The sequence below is a fragment of the Callithrix jacchus genome, chromosome 18 (assembly GCF_049354715.1).
Source record: "Callithrix jacchus isolate 240 chromosome 18, calJac240_pri, whole genome shotgun sequence".
Lineage (NCBI taxonomy): Eukaryota > Metazoa > Chordata > Mammalia > Primates > Cebidae > Callithrix > Callithrix jacchus.
In genome coordinates, this window is record NC_133519.1 from 36,935,944 (window position 1) to 36,952,923 (window position 16,980).

General features: G+C 43.3%; 1 protein-coding gene across 6 annotated transcripts in view; it reads right to left on the reverse strand.

The window, feature by feature from the left end:
- Window positions 1–16,980, reverse strand: part of PBX1 (PBX homeobox 1) — a 324,640-nt gene that overhangs the window by 20,344 nt on the left and 287,316 nt on the right. For 4 of the 6 annotated variants that reach the window (XM_008985115.5, XM_008985116.5, XM_078355045.1 and 1 more), the window contains one exon: window positions 1,139–6,369. The exons of the other annotated variants lie outside the window; for them this stretch is intronic. In XM_008985115.5, the coding sequence (XP_008983363.1) occupies window positions 6,277–6,369 (93 nt within the window). In that variant the 3' untranslated portion in view covers window positions 1,139–6,276. Of the gene's footprint in view, window positions 1–1,138; window positions 6,370–16,980 lie in introns of those variants that run through there. 6 annotated transcript variants of the gene reach the window in all.

Here is a 16,980-nt window from a genome sequence, read left to right on the forward strand (position 1 = left end):
AGGAGAATCGCTTGAACACAGGAGGCGGTGCAGTTGCAGTGAGCACTCCAGCCTGGGCAACAAGAGGGAAAGTCCCTCTCAAAGAAAGAAAAAAATAAATAAACCAACATGATTTGAAGGGAACACAAGTCCTCCATTTTGGCTTCTGGTGGTGCTCGCCAACTCAACATTGGCAGATAGCTGTAAACTTTTCAGACCATTGGGAACTTAGCTTGTTCATTAATAAAAAATGGTAAGTGGATTCCCATAGGCTGGGGATGCTTTTATCTAATTTCTATTATTTCGAATTGTGATTGGGATAAGTGATTGTTAACTCAGCTTTCAATACATACTCGTCTCACAGAGGATCTGGTCAGAGCCTCACAGGAGAGCTACAACACGAAAATGAGAATGCAGTGCATGTGATGGCCCCGAGTAACATGCCAAAGCCGGACAAGGAGTTTCATCCCACCCTGTGGATGGAAAGATGGTGTTAAAGGCTGGGGCACAGACTTACACATGGAGGCCTGGTGTTCCAGCTACAACACTCGGGAAACCACACTCTGTAACACATCGAAACTCAAGGTCAGGGCTTCAATATGAGTGCCGACTGTTGAAAGAGATGCTTATTTGGGATGGTAGACATAACAGAGGGTAGAGATACACATCTCCTGGGAGTAACATCTAGCATACTTCTAAGAGCCTACAACTGAGTATTATTTATAACCTAGATTCCTTCCCCTGAAACATCTTTTGGGAACCACAAATTTTCTTATGACCAGATCACAGCAGAAAAAGAGAAGAAAAGGAGAATCATTGGGCAAACAGCCATGGCTTAGAATTTATTATGGAAAATACCCCTGGCATTTCTTTGAACTGGTGCTTGGTGGATGGCTGTCAGTTGTAAGCAGACAGGACGGGACGCTCTGTCCCTCTGTAATACAGCTGTTGTTTACTCACAAATGACCCTTTCTTCCTTCCTTCTTATTTACTGAGTGAAGAAGGTGGCCCACGAGGTCTCTGCCCCACTACCATGGTATGCAGACCTTTTAGTGATTAGGGCAACAGTTTAAACCAAAATCTACACTAATGCAGGCCGAGTTTGGGGAAAGAGAAGTTGCCAGCATGTAAGTAAAGAAATGTGCACAAAATACAAGTATTTTTTTTTTTTGCAACAAAAGAAACTATTTATTTGGAATATGCATTACCAGTACAAATTAGGAGACTGTAAAACCTACACCGTGTTAGTATCATTAGAGAACACAAAAGTTCAGTTGGAATCAAAAGGGACAGAAGCCTGTGCTCTCACAGAAGCATAAAAGCTTAAACTTTCAAAACCAAAACAGAGCAGAGCTTTGCAGGTTTATATTCTGAATAATAAGAAAAGGGGAGGGGTAGGAGGAGAATAAAACCAACAACCAAAGGAAAGCATTTCAAAACGAAAATGCTAAAGAAAAGAATAAGAGAGAAAAGGAGAAAAACATTGAATGTTTTATTTATTTTAACAAAAGGAAAAAAAAGGTTACAAAAAATAAAAGATTCCAGAAAGCTTTGAGCCACGGATTGAAACCATAAAGGTGATGTGAAAAGCTCGCCATTATTTCACTATGACTTCAAGAGCGCCAGTTTCCGGGTAGAAATATTTCCTAAAGTGTTACTCCTCACTTCTGCATTCTTTCTTCACTTTTCTTGCTTAAGTTCTGACCACTCTCTGAACATAATTTGTTGAATAAGGGATATTTTAAATTAAGCTTTTTCAGATAATATGGCTTTCTTTTTTCCTCTAATAAAAACATTCCAAATCAAGCCGGTTTTGCGATCTGCTTTAAGCAGCTGCCTAAGTCAGAGGTTACTAAGAGCTGTACTGTCTGTGAAATAAACTCAACCTCTCAGCATTAAAAGTACAGCATTGAGCCTGGCCCAATATCTCACCAACTCTTTATCCAAAACCAGGACTCTGCTGGCAGACTGGCCCCAAGGACCGCTTCCTGCATCTAGTTTACTTAGCCAATGGTGCCCATCATACCAGCATCTCCTGTGGGACTCTTCTGGAAGAAAAAGCCTCTCTAGTTGGAAGAGGACTCATGGAATGTAGTTATTAATTAGGGAGAAAGAAAACAAAGTACTTGGCTGTGACAATCAGAATCAAAAACGGCCCAAACCTTTCCTGATAGCAGAGAACGTTCCCTTGGACTAATTTCTTAAATTTTTAAAGGGCTAAAAGGAGAAGCCTGTCCCTGATTCTATTTTTCTCTGGGTCTGCATGAGTGCCACACTCTGGAAATGCAGGTGAGCAATGAGACATCGACATGACCTTGATCTTCTCTTTTGGCATTAGCTGAATCCTGAAACAAAGTAGAAGAACAAGCCTCCGTGTTCTTACCCGCTGCTAATGTCATCTTTTCACATCACCTTGTATACATATCGAAGAAAAACAGCAAGATCATAATCCTGACAATTAAAAAAAGCCCCCCCATAAACAAACCAAAAAATAACACAAAACAAAACATTTTTTTTTTTTTGTATTTTTACGAGCAAGAATAAAGAAAAGAATTTATTTCTGGGTCTCAAAGTTAATAAACATAATAATGTGTTAGGTTGTACCTATTATGCTCACTATTCCAACCTTTTTTTTTTTTAGTTTACAAAATGAATTACTGTCACTTTTAAACATTGTGAAACAAGAAATGAATGTGCACAACTCGACACTTTTCTAGCATTCTTGAACTAATTCACAAATGCAAGAAAATAAAAGAAAAATGAGGGAAATGATGAATGTAGGTAGTTTGGTGTTAAAAACTAATGCAGGAATGATACGCATTGTCACAGAGAGAAGAGGGGGAATTCCCCATCCTGTTTTGCGTGCTATGAGGGTCATTTTTAAAATTTTTATTATAAACACTATTAAATTCAGACCGCTTTTTTGGTTTTTTTTTTCTTTATCTGAATATACAAGAACATTCATTATCAAATGTTCATCATCAATACTACAAAGAACGAGACACAAGTCGCAAGAAACAATGGAAAATGTTAATAAAGCTGAAAGAATTGTTGAGTATTTTTTTGTTTTTTTTTTTAAAGTTTTTTTTAAATTTGAGTTTCTGTAGTTTCATCTTTTTTGGTATCGAAGTCAGGTTTTTCTGGGCAGAAAAACAAAAAGCAGAAGGTAAGAGAGAGAGAAAAAGATGTGTGAGAAAAGGCAACCAGCAAATAAAGAACCACCACCACAGCAAAAGAAAACACAAATTGAAAGAAGGTGCCACTTGGCAAATGTACTGCATGGGTATCAATTCCACGCTGGGGGCGGGGGGAGGAGGAGTTAGGGATGAAAAGGAGGAGGTAATGAAGAGTTACAAGGTGGGCAAACCCAGGGTCTAGTATCGTTTCTCAGGGGAAATTTGCTGGGGGGGCGGTTGGGGTGGGGGAATGGAGCACTCCCACTTCCATTAGAAAATGAAGGAATCCTGGGGTGCCTCTTGGTATCCGTGGGACTGACCTAACGTGAATTCCCAGGAAGCTGTGTTTGCAGAGGCACGCTTTTTCCAAACCCATCCTGCTGCTCTGTGTTCTCCTACTTAGCTTAATGTGGACAGATCCCACAGCTCCCACGTTGGAAGTCGGAAGTGATCGTGGGCTTGCAGGGGATGCCAGGGGCCGGTGCTGAATGTAGAGAGGACGAAGTGAAGTGCTGGGTGGGGAATATGCTGTGAAAGGTGATCATCAGTGCAAACTCCTGCCCGGAGAGAAACTGCCTGTGCAAATGCAGCACTGCTCTGACCTTTTGCATTGACTTAACATGGCAATCATTCAAGCCACATCTGGAGTCACTCTTCTTGTTTCCAAGAGCACACTTTTGTGTCTCTTTTGTACTTTGCACTAAGTCAAGCAAAGGTGATTCAACCATGTTCTGGTGTGGGCAGTTTCATTATACTCCTGCCACTAAGATGGAGTTCTCCACTGGTTCTAATTACTATGAAGTTGTCACCGAGACGCTCCTTCTAGGCATCTGTTCTGATTAGGGCAGAAGTTAGCAGACACGACCTTTCTAGTGTCTTTTAGTCATCAGGCACAATGTCATTTTGCTAAATATTTAGCTTTTGCCTTTCCTTCAAATACATGTACCCTCAAGTTTCCCCAGTGGCATCCCCTGCTCCTCTGAGCACACGGTGTTTTCTACTCATGACTGTAGTGCCATGGAGAATTTCCATGTCCTTGTTAGCTGGACATTCTCACCCTTCAGGGTCTTATACTTCTCCCTGGAAGCCTCCCAAGCACAGTCAATGTGACAGGGACCAAGGATGTACAAGGCAACATACTGGGTTCAAGTGCAAACTAAGAGCACCAGGGCCTATTTTTCTAGTTTGGAAGCTTTCCTTTCTCCCAAGGAACCAGACAGACCAAAGCCAAGAAAATCAACAGCTCTTCTCTTTGTCGTCATGGTGATGACATCAAGGTTCTGATATTAGCCAGAAGTTAGAACAAGAAAACAATTTACTGCCCCTAGACAGCACGAACCCGTTTCTTTCAGGGACATTACTTCCCCTGACTTCACATCTACAGGTTGGATACGAGTAAAACCAACTTCTTCAGTCTCTCACAAGCCTCTTATAAGTCAGGCATAACAGTTCCCATCTCACAGACGAAGAAAATGAGGCACCAAAAGATTTGACCACCTCCCACTTAATCAAGTGATAGAGCTGCCATCTTTATTGCTGGTAGGGTTGGCTATGAAGATGGTGAGCTCAGGTGACATCTGAGAATAGCTTTCAAGTACAAGCTACTTTCTCATATATTTTTAGTACACACTGTGTTCCCAGGGAATAAAAATCACTGTGACGATTTCAATGAAAACATGACCTCCCCTTTCCCCACGATTCTCAGGCCCTCAAATAAAGCAAAAGTTCACATGAGCCATGTTCTGAAACAACTTTTTCCTCCAGAGCAGTAGGTCGGGATCAAGAACATGGTGTGGTATATAACATTTTGCAGAAGTAATACAGTGTGCCTAATACAAAACAAAAAATGAAACAGAACCAAATCCATGAAAGACATTGTCAGTACTGTGTGTGGCTCCCTGAGCGCTCCAGAGGTGGTTGGAACAAGAGAAACCTGGCCTTCCACAAGATCAGGTCCTGTGTATGCCATTCCGGTAAGTGCATGCTAGCGGCCCTGCAGGTCCTGGAAGCCCCAGACATATGCTGCTTCTGTGTCAGTGACCTTCACTCAGCGTCACTAATTCCCCCTCTCGGGCTTGTAAGGTATCGTGCTATGGTTATTAACACAGGTAATTGTATATGGCATCTTGGGAAAGTGAAGGTGTGAGATGGTGCATGTGCCAACATGTACATGTATGTGGGTATGACAGCATGGCTGAGGTTGAAGGGTTTCATGAAAAGAGCTCTCTATTCCTTACTGATGCATTCATCACCATGCCTAACCCAGGCCCAGTTTTGCAATAGGTTCTAAGCATTGCTTGCTGAGTGTTGAGTGGTCTCCAAAGACTGTGCCTCTGAAAGTGAGAGCTGTTGCTCACAGGATAAGAAAGCCTGTAGGAATTCTGCACTTGCTGTTCCTGTGTCCTTCCCTACTGCCTGACTTCCTGCCTGGGAACCAACCTAGTGGAGATGAAACTGAAAAATGTGGCACCTTTAGAATCCCAGCTATGACAGTCCCCAATGAATACCTGGGGCTGGAAAGAAGAGGAGGAAAGTGTTCCAATCAGTACTGTCCCCAGGGAGGAAGAGCAAGAGGAGGCAGGGAGGCCTGGAATGAGTAGGGCAATGTGGCATATTCCTGCTAAGAGGTAGTGAGAGTAACAAGAGAAACAGAGGAGGATTGCCTGTTGACACAGGGAGTTAGGGATCCGAGTGAGGTAAATTTGGCTCCTCAAACCACCAGCATGAAAACGTACAAACATTTTATTATTTTCTTTGTCATTATTTTCCTCTTTAAATTCCTCTAATTGTTGAAAATATCCTTCCGTGATATGAGAGAGGACAGGGACCCCGGGAGTCTAGGACAGAGGCACAGGGGCAGGGAAGATAACGAAAACCAGGCTGACAGCTGGAGGCAGGGAAGGGTGGCTTCTACCCAGAAAAAAAAAGGGAAGAGAGTATAAAGAAGTGTCCAGATTGGCTGAAATAGCATCCCAAAGAAGAGAAGAGAAGGAGACTCTTATTGTGTTTGCTGATTGCTTCGACCTCCAGTCTGACCGCTTCAGCGTTGGGAGAGAAACCCTCCCTCCTGCCCCTGCCCCAACTGGGGCACAGGGTCAGCCGGGATGCGATTGCTGGGAGATCAGTTGGAGGTATCAGAGTGAACACTGCCAGGGCCTTCTGTAGGGGAGGTCACTGATGAAGGGGTAGTAGCATCCTGCCAACCTCCATTAGCCTAGAAGGGAAAAAGGGAGAGAAGTCAGTCCTCTGAGTGGCTGTTTTCAGCAGACAATGACAATGAGGCAACTTGTGTAAAGAACCTAGCACAGTGCCTGGCACAGGGTGACACTCATCAACAGGAAACTATTACTGTGGGTGATAAATTCCCCCCACCCTCAAATAAGTTTGGGTCATCAGAGTGAGCCTCTGGATACGATGTTAACACCTCCCACTAATATGATGTGTCTAAACTTCTCAAAGACTCCGTAATTCAGTCCCAGCCAGCAGTGAAATGACAGCTGTCTTGCAGGTCAAGAGACTCAAGGTTTTGATTCTGACTCTGGCAACAACTAGTTGATGGTAAAGCACCTTTACCTATTTGATCTTAGTCTCCCCTTTTTAAAAATAAGAAGGTTGGCTCAAATGTTTCCTAAGGCTCTTTTCGGCTCTGGATGTCCCATATATTTATGGGATTCCAGGTACCTGTTCTATGCAAGGTTGTCTACTAGATGCTCATGGGTATATAATGATGAGGGAGATATAGTTCATGTGCTCAAACAGGGAGATAAGCCCATGAATGAACTATAAATCAAGGCAGAGCCTAATACATGGTAGAGTCCCATTGTTATGAAGTTTCAAACAAAAACAGTACCATGTTTTGTTACTTCATAGAGGGAGCACTCTTTGAGGTGAGTTTTGAAAAGTACAGAGGGTAAATCAGGTGACTATAACAGATACAACAATGGTGCCAAGGCCATAGGACTGGTCTGTGTGAATATACCCAGAGGGGGGGTGAGATGGGAAGGTACAGGCTTGATCTGTATTTGGAGATCATTTTTATAAGACTCTAGATCCAGGAGCATCCCAACAATAAAACTGTTAAAATAGTTATAAAAAGAATCTGCTGAGTAACCACCCCTTTCAAAAAAAAAAAAAAAAATCCCAGCACTAAAATAGTTGAAGAATGATTTGCTATAGTGGTTAATTTGTAATGCATAATTCATGATTGTTTGGATGTTTTAAAGCATTGAAATATAAGTGTGCTAAAATGCCTTTCCCCTCTTCAGTTACTGTGTTTTTTTGGAGTTCATGTCGAACAGACCAGGTCTGAGACGTCGCTGGTAAAATACTTTCTATTGTACTCTCCTCTCATTCTCTGAAAAACCTAGGGGAGACGGGGCAGGCATTACTGTTGCTGTTTGGGAGGGACAGCCACTTCAACTCTTGCACAGTCTATGGCACCGGGAGAGTGTCTGGCACTTGGTAGGTGCTGGAAATGTCCGTTCACATTTTATTCCTAAGAGAGCAGAGGTGCAAGAGAAAAGCAGGTGTCCTGGTTCATGACTGAGAACACAGGCTTCGAGACCTTTGAATCAGGCTCCATTTTCTCTGCCCTTTTCACCCACTTGGTTTTCTTCATCACTGGCTTATACCAGTGATGCTCCAATTTTCCCAGGAAAGCCAGGCCTTTCATCCAAAGCAGTTCCTACCAGTTAGTTACTTCAGCCTCAGGGCAGGTTTTGTTCACACCTCACTGAAGAGAAGATCTGCATATCAAGAGGGCATCCCGAGCAATGCCAAGAACAGGGCTCCCAAATCCTGGGTCAGCAAGTAACTGCTCTCAAGTTCCAATCTCCCACCTCCTAACCCAGGGAAGTCCCTCCTCTCCTCCTTTTCTCTGTTGGAGGACATTTCCTCCTGCTGTTTGTGATAAAGAGATTAGACGGAGAACAAAAAGGAGGAAAAGCATGCTTTCTGTCATAACAGAAGGCTTTTCGAACTTTTGGGGGTAAACACTGCGTAGTATACTCAGATCCGAGAACAGAATTAATTCAAATTCCTAATGCGGGTCTGCCACGGGGGTGACAATATTGTAGCCTCCCTTCCCAGCCAAGAATAGAGATTCTGGTGCCATTTTAGGCTGACAAAGAATGGTGGCTATGTTTATTTTTTCCCAAAGAGAATCCTTTAATATCATGTTTTAAAAATAAAAATAAGATATACTTACTCTATAATAGCTAAATAAAAAAGCATAAAAACCAAAACGTACAGGACCCATAATCCTACTACCTGGGGAAAATGAGTCAGCTTTGATTACAGATTTTTACTTTGGTATCTGTTTCTCCTACTCGTTTATATATGTGAATGTTTACCAGATAGATATCCAGTTAGATATGTGTGTATATGTATGCATGTATGTATGTACATATGTATGCAGACAGACAGACAGGTGTGTATCTGTGGGGGTGGGAGGAAGGGGTCGGGTGCTGACTCAGCAGTACAGAAATTTAAGAAAACATGACAGAAGTTTTTAAGTACAATGTCATGAAATAGAATAAAATTCTGGTAAAAAAAGAAAAAGTCACGTATCAGCTGGGCACAGTGGCTCAAGCCTGTAATCCCAGCACTTTGGAAGGCTGAGGTGGGTGGATCACGAGGTCGAGAGATCGAGACCATCCTGGTCAACATGGTGAAACCCCGTCTCTACTAAAAATACAAAAAATTAGCTGGGCATGGTGGTGCGTGCCTGTAATCCCAGCTACTCAGGAGGCTGAGGCAGGAGAATTGCCTGAACCCAGGAGGCAGAGGTTGCGGTGAGCCGAGATCGCGCCATTGCACTCCAGCTTGGGTAACAAGAGCGAAACTCCATCTCAAAAAAAAAAAAAAAAAAAGTCATGTATCTTAGAATCTACTTGGTATAAAATAAGCAGATAAGGAAGCTCTACGAAAGCAGTGAGCACACATGTCATAGCACATGGAACAAAGGAGTTCTATTACATTGCTCACAAATCACTTCTCTCCCTATCATTTAGCCATGCCATAATTCCATTAAGATAACAATAAGGGGTGCAAAAAATGAAGCCATTAGTAAAGAAAATTAGTTTTGTGGCGTTTCATTAAGAAGGAACTGACAAGGCATTCTATATTGCCCAGAAGGTTCTGGGAGACTTCCTTTTGAGTCATCCCAGACCTGAAATAACTCAAACAGTAAAAATTTGATCTCTTTTCTTTAAAAAGTTCTGTTTTCTCAGACCAGTATGTAAGATGGGTAACAGAGAACCCACAGAAGGTAGAGACAGGAATTAGTTCAAGCTACTATCAAAACCAGCATTATATTATTCTTGTTGACCTAGCAAAGAATATGTAAAATCTTCTATCTAAAAGAAATACATTAAACAGGGCCGGGCACGGTGGCTCACGCCTGTAATCCCAGCACTTTGGGAGGCCGAGGCAAGTGGATCCCGAGGTCAAGAGATCAGGACAATTCTGCCCAACATGGTGAAACCCAGTCTCTACTAAAAATATAAAAATTAGCTTGGTGTGGTGGCAGGCACCTGTAGTCCCAGCTACTGGAAAGGCTGAGGCAAGAGAATCGCTTGAACCCGGGAGGTGGAGGTTGAAGTGAGCCAAGATTGCGCCACTGCACTCCAGCCTGGAGACAAAGCGAGACTTCGTCTCAAAAAAAAAAAAAAAAAGTAAATACACTAAACATACCTTTTTTTTTCACGCCCTTGCCATCCACAAATTCTCTCTCTCTCTCCACCCCCCCCCCCGGCCCCCTTAGATTTGATGACCATTGATCCGGGTTTGCCCAGGAATTTCCCATGTTAATACCTAAAGTCTCAGACCTCAGTAGACCTCTATGGCCTGGGCAAAATGAGACTGTTGGCCACTCTATTTCAGGATATGCCAGCTATGACCTCCCACTTCTCATCAAATTGAGGACATTGTAGCCTATAGGGTTTAAGTTAGAGAAACGCAGATACTTTTTAGAGGAAGCATGTCACACTGGGGAGTGTGGAAGAATTCTTTTCTCTAGAGGTGCTTTATAGAACGGTATGTTATTTGCTGTTGTTACTGCTAAAACCGTCGTAAGATAGAAACTGCGAGCAAACTCAACTTAACCGGGTTTCCTGTAAATCACTTTGGCTGCTTCAGCTGCATCATTCCAGCTTTAATGTAAGACGTTCAGAGGCTGCACCGTCTTGGGAAACAGCTGACCTCGCTTACTGCCACGTTAACCCTGGGGAGCAATTCCTTCCCTCTTCCTCAACTGTGGGTGAATATTAAGTAGGAAACTCCGCCTTTGTGTATTTATTTATCTCTGGGCACACTGAGAGGAGAGGATGCTTTCATTAACAACCGTGCGGGGGGCGAGGGGTGGTGGAAAACAAGACTTATTTTTATTTTTCTTCTGCACCTCAGCTCCCCTCTCTACTTTCTGATGCAAACTATCCTTTATAAGGGACACATTCTTGGAAACGCTAATGTCATAAACCACACTGAGGGGTCACAGGGTAGGAGGTAAAATCTGCGAAACCAAAGTTACCCTTTTCATTGCTAAAAACATTTTAATGGAAGAGTATTTACATTTGCCCCCAGTTCACATAGGTAATTCTGTGGTCTGTGATGCAACACCTGGGAAGTGTGACCCAATCTAACTTTTAATTCTTGCAGACGAAGCCTAAGCCAGCAGAGCAGGCTCAACCTGGAGCTCACAAAGAGAGAAGCTCATGGAATATAAAATCAGGACAAAATGCAGCAGGTTCCTGAGATAAGAAAATCTGGATTTCCAAAACACAAAGATATTTGGAAATAAAGTGTTTCAGGAATAAAAATGACTATTTACTCCACAGTCTACCCTAAAGTACTTGGCGTATAATTTGATATACACCGAATTTTGCTAGAACTTCATCTAAAAGGTAATGCAAAACATCCCTGCCTGAGAAAGTAGAGGAAGCTATAGCTCTTGAGCCAGGGATAGGGCAATGGCAGATGGGAAACCCACGTGGTTTCTCCTGACAGGACACACAGCACAGAACTGCAACCAAGGCCCTGACTTTACCACCCTCCTTGAACCAGAATGGGGGCCATAGGCAGTTGCCTCTCCCTCCCTGCTGTGGATCCAGTACTGCTTTTAGCCCAGAGCAGTGGCTGCTGGGCTAAGAACCACCTGCCCCATCTCCTCCTCATCCCCCTCTTCCTCTGCGCTTACCTTAGCAGCACACCATTGATGCAGAGAATTCATCACCTGATGTGACAGCCCAAGCAGGCCTGGCACTAAGAAACTCTCATTTGCAACCCAGAAATACGCTGAGGTGCCACAAACCGGCTGATGTCAGCACAGAGCGGAGCTAGATCTGCATACGGGCCAGATGCCATTACTAGAGATGCCTTCAGCGTGGGTGAGAAGCGGTACGTGCTCCAGGCCCTCAATCACCCAGGCACTGTTGGGGTCGGCCAGGAAGGAAAACAAAGAGACATGGATGCATCCTCTTTCCCTCTCTATGCAAACACACACAGAGCCACTATATGTCAGGGAGACATCAGCTCACACAGTAGAGGTCACATCCTAGATTCATCATTCTTTTATCCAGCTAGAAGAAATATGTCTTCCTGATATGCTTAACACTTTCCCAAGATTACACAGACAGCACTCACCAAGCTATGGTTGGGGATGAAAAGATACTATTGGAAAGCCCCCTTAGGGACGTCAAAAGATTCAAAATTTCCCGGGGAATTTTACAGTGGAAAACAGATTCAGGCCCGGTCTGGGTACTCCTCCAGTCCTATCTCTAGCTGCCAACAGAGCGATCTTTCAAAAGTGTCATTCTGTGCATGTCATCTCCGGGTTGAAGCCTTCAGTAGCTTCCCACTGGCCTCAAGATGAGGTTCAACGTCCTCAGCAGGTCTGCAACAGCCTTGATCTTGCTTGCTTCCCGTATCAACACAAGTATTTACATTCCCATGAATTTCCCATGACAGGGCAGGCACCTCACGTCTGCTTCTTTCTCCTTGAATACCATGCCCTCACTCCTCCAATTACATCCCACTCACACTTTGGCTGCTGTTTGAGACTGAATTTGAGTATCTTTGCACATCCGTCTGTGCCCTGGCCATGTCTGTTTCTTCTTCCTGCAGGCCTCCAGTTCTATGTGTGTGCCTCTATCACAGCACATGTGCTACTGTATTGCATGTGTTCCTTCACACGTCTGTTTCACCTACCTGACCAGAAAAGCAGGGCTGTGGAATTTATCTTTTATTCCCAAGTGCCCACCACAGCGCCTGACACATCACAGATTTTGATAAATGTTTCTTGGAGAGGCACAGGACGAAGTAAAGAAACACTTAGTGGCATGGTGGCATCCATCCTCTGACATGGACATGGAGAGACATATGGCCTCAGATACCTGACCTCCATAATTCACTCCAACTACACGTAAATAGCTGTGTACACCTACAAAACATTCAAAAGGCAGAGGAGAAGCACTGCCAAGTTTCTGGTAACTTTTATCTTTAGGCAGTGCACGTTTCTGCTACTAACTTGGCATCAGAGAGATTCGGTACTTCATAGTTTATCTCAAACAAGCCACAATAATTAATATTGATACTGTTTTGTTTTGCTTTTAGGGAAAGCAATTGAGAAAGACACTGGAACCTGACTGTTGCAGCGGCAAAGAGTAGCACACTGTCTTGACAAGGAGTGTTCTCCAGAAAGGCACAAGGAGAAGGAGGCCATCCCACCCTGCATCTGTATCCAAGTTACCACCTCGAGCACAGTGGGAATTGCAAAAGTACAGAACATAGTCTCCTAACAGCCTGCTGCATCCTTGAGGCCCTATCTTTTCTCTTTCTGGTGTGAGACTCATATACAGATTCAGCTTCCCTCTTAGGATCTAGGAATGATGTTGACAGATAAAATATGGGATGCCCCATTACAATGTAATTTTATAAGGATATCCCATGTAATATTTCTATTTGCTAAATCTGGCACCCTATCTGGGAATAACATGTGCTCTCAGACAGAAGAAATTTTATTCTGGTCTAGTTTGGTACCATAGGTAACTCAGAATCAATTTTGCTGCTTGTCTTACCTGGACATTTGGCATTGGTATCCTCACACAGAAACTTCTTTCCTGTGGTTGAGACCATCTCTACCAAGCTTATGCCTAGCTTTGTTTAATTTCCCGCTATTTATTACAGTTCCTTAAAGACTGAGATAGTGACTTGCTCTTGCTATTGGAATGCTGCTCTGGAGCCTCAGCTCACCAACTACTACCTGCCATCATCATTCCCAGAAGCCAATTCTCTGCTTGTATTTCCTCAGGCTGCTGGCTCTAGGATTCCTGTTTCCATGACCCTTAGACTGCTAGGGTAACCTCTCTAATTGCCACCTACCACTAGGTCAGCCCCTGGTGGCTTCACATCAATGCCACACCACCACACCCCTCTCTAGTCTGGCTCCCATCAAGCCTCTTGAACCCTGAGATCTTGTCTCTATGTTCAGAAAGATTAGCAGTGCCATCAGCCATTCCTGGTAAAGATTAGAAATCCTTGCTACAAAGACTTTTGTAGTTTATGCTGCTGCAAGGAAGTACTCGTGTTTCATTGTCAAAGTGAGAATCCTTCCTTTCCTGTACAGAGAAGTCAAGTGAGAGGATTTTTCGCCTCTGCCTGTCCATTTCCTCTGGTCTCTGGAAATCCAGGTCACCTCTCAAGACCCAGCTTGAGAGTCATCTCCTTCCTGCAGGTTTCCTCAAGGCACACATCACCCACATCTCTAGCCTCCAATACCACTGACTTACTGATCCTTCATTTTGACATTTAAAACCACATGCAACTTTTATTTATCATTTAAAATCTCTGTGTGAGCACCATATGTTTTTGGCGGTAATCACTTCGCTTTTAATTGCGTAAATACATATTCAGTGCCTATTTGTGCTATACACTGGGCATACAGTGGTTGATAAAATAAGTTAAAATAATCTTGTTTCTGCCATTACTGTTTTGCAGGAAACAGAAATTCTCAATGTCATCAAAATAATGTATATAGATTCTAGATAGCAATAAGTGCCAGGAGAGAGTACAAAATAGGGACCTCACTTGGGCTTACGGAAAATCAGTCTGAGGGTGAACAGAAAACAGACAAGCCAAGAGTGGGGCAAAGAGAAGCCTTTCCAGGATTTCCGAGGGACTCAAAGAAGGCAAGAAAGAATGGAACAGAGGAGCACAGTGGTGAGTGAAGCAAGACAGGACCAGAGAAGAGAGGCCTTAGTCATGTCCAGACTTGTAGGCTACAGAAAAGGCTTTGATATCTATCCTCAATGAGATGGTAAATCATTCAATAACAAGCCTTTAGAGGACAAGGCTCATGTTTGACAGAGCAGCTGCTCAATTAAACACTTGAGTTGAATGGACGGAGCAATGATGGCTTTGAAGGCATCCCTTGGTGTCTCGTCCTGTGAATACTAGATAGCCCGGCTGCAGGTGTCCACCATAACTGCACAGTTATAAGGAATTGTTATAGGTATGCCTCTTGCTCTGGATCACACATATATAATGGTGTATAAATCTAGTGTGAACTCTTACTTCCACTTCTCAGGAGGGGAAACTAGATCTCAGAACCCAGGATTTACCAGACTTAGTTCCCACTGTCTGCTACTGCTTTTTGGACATTTCAATTTTCAAAAGCTGGGGCTGTGGGACAATGTGTGCACCCCACATGCAGAGCGCGGCTACTTCAGAAGCTTGTGACTAAAGGCAGGTGACTTGTGGTCTTCAGTTCACCTTTGGGAATCCCTGTGTTGTTTATTAAGATACTAGATCATATGAACCACAAGACTGGCCTCAGAAGTCAGCAGATGCTACTATCCTCCTTCTATTAAGCAACAATCCACCTTGCCAAACTTGGTTTTAAACAAGACAAGCTCTGCTCCTCCAGGGCTATGCCTCTGAGGCACTAACGTGAGTGGCACCATCTTGCCAGTGACTATGGCTTAACTTATACTGGCAATGCAGAGTTCCTGTCTAAGACCTAAGAGTAAGACGGTATATCTGATCCATGTTCACATGGTACGGAAACAAACTCTCTTGTTGCAAGTTACTACCTTGAATTTTATCTTGCATGCACCCTAACTGCTAAGGGGTGCTCAGTCACCAACTGGAAGATTCCACCAGCTGCAGCACCATCACAGTGTGCCCTCCTGCCAACATCCTAATGCCACATTATTAAAGGGCACTTGCATAATAGATCAACTCTGAGGTCAAGATCTACTCTGGCTCCTTCTTAGCTTTATTCTTTTCTAATGAATCTGCTGTGAAGATCCAGGATTAATACTTCCATATAAGGCACCTGAGACACAGGGAGGGTTTTAGTCGAGCCTCTCCATAACTCACACGGTACAGGAGATAGTGTGCATTTTCAGGTTTTGGATAGAGTTGCTTTCCCATTTCGGTTACAACTACAAATAGCACAGTTACATATAACATGCTCATGTCTTACAGACTTAGGGGGTCCTTAGGCTAACTGTACCTACAAGAGGCTAAAGCTTGAAGTTTGATTTTATTTAATTTTCCAAAGGCTATCCTGATCTCCTGGCAAAGAAAAGTAAGCTCAGCTTGATTTTAACTAAACAAAGGTGGCTTAGTGCAGAGAACTCTATTTATATCTGAATAAATAACATCTACCCTCACAACTGCACAAAACAAAACATAAACACGCTTCTTCGCATCAACAAACAGCATTCGACAACATGCATAATTTCCACATTCATTATATTCACGTAGAGCTGATATGCATTTCGAATGTACTCATAGTACCTAAAGAATATACACAGACGCAGAAGCTACTTACACCAGAAAAGAGGAGCAACATAAGACAAGACAATTATGCCTCCTCAAAAAGCTCGACCCAGGCAATTCAAGCAAGGGGATTCTTTTTCTCTTTTAAACTTTCAATATAAATTATCTAATTGGCTGACTCTATACAGCCCTGAATTCTTCATTTCATTTTTACAACCTTTGGCTTTGCTTTGGCTTTGCTGACAAGGCTATTACTTACTAAGGATACACACAGAGAGTGTATACACATCTTAACAGCGAACAGTGGCTACACCTGGAGCACACACACTCACAGCCAGTATGTGTGAACATGCCCTCGCGGGGTACATCTTGAGGCTATTTACCATCGCATAGGAAGCTAAACCCCTTATACTTTTCTGACCATCCAAGAGACAGCAATTACCCCAGATTATCAGACCAACAATGACATGCCGTGTAAAGACAGACACTGAGCCAACTCCACATCCCAAAGACTGGCATATTCAAGTACACTTAGGACATTAATAGCAATTTACGTGCCATCACTGAGACAAAGCCACAAAGGCTCCGTTGGCAGCCTCTTATTTTGAAGCCTATTATTTGTGGGAGTTACAGGCTATAATCACAACAGAAACTTTCAAAACCCTTATCTTCCGTGACGCACCAAATCTATTTCAGAGCCATAATTGCTATGTCACCAGAGAGTTTGCTGCTTAATGCACTCAAATGCCATTTAGTGTTTGCAGGGTCATTACAGCTAACAGAAGGGCTGGGGGGGGGGCGTTGGTGGGGGGAGATATGGTGCGAAGCAGGCCCCGGGCTAGCGGGTGGGGGATGCAGACAGAAATGTTGACAAGAATGTACTAGAATGGGGTGCTGGCATCCATTGTGCCAGATTTACTGATGGGAGGATACTGTTGTTTTTAAAATTCTATTTACTGATGAAATGAAAACAAGAGCTTGAAAACAATCTATGTGCTCAAGAATTTTGAATTCACTTGATGCCACCCTAGAAATACTCAGTGGA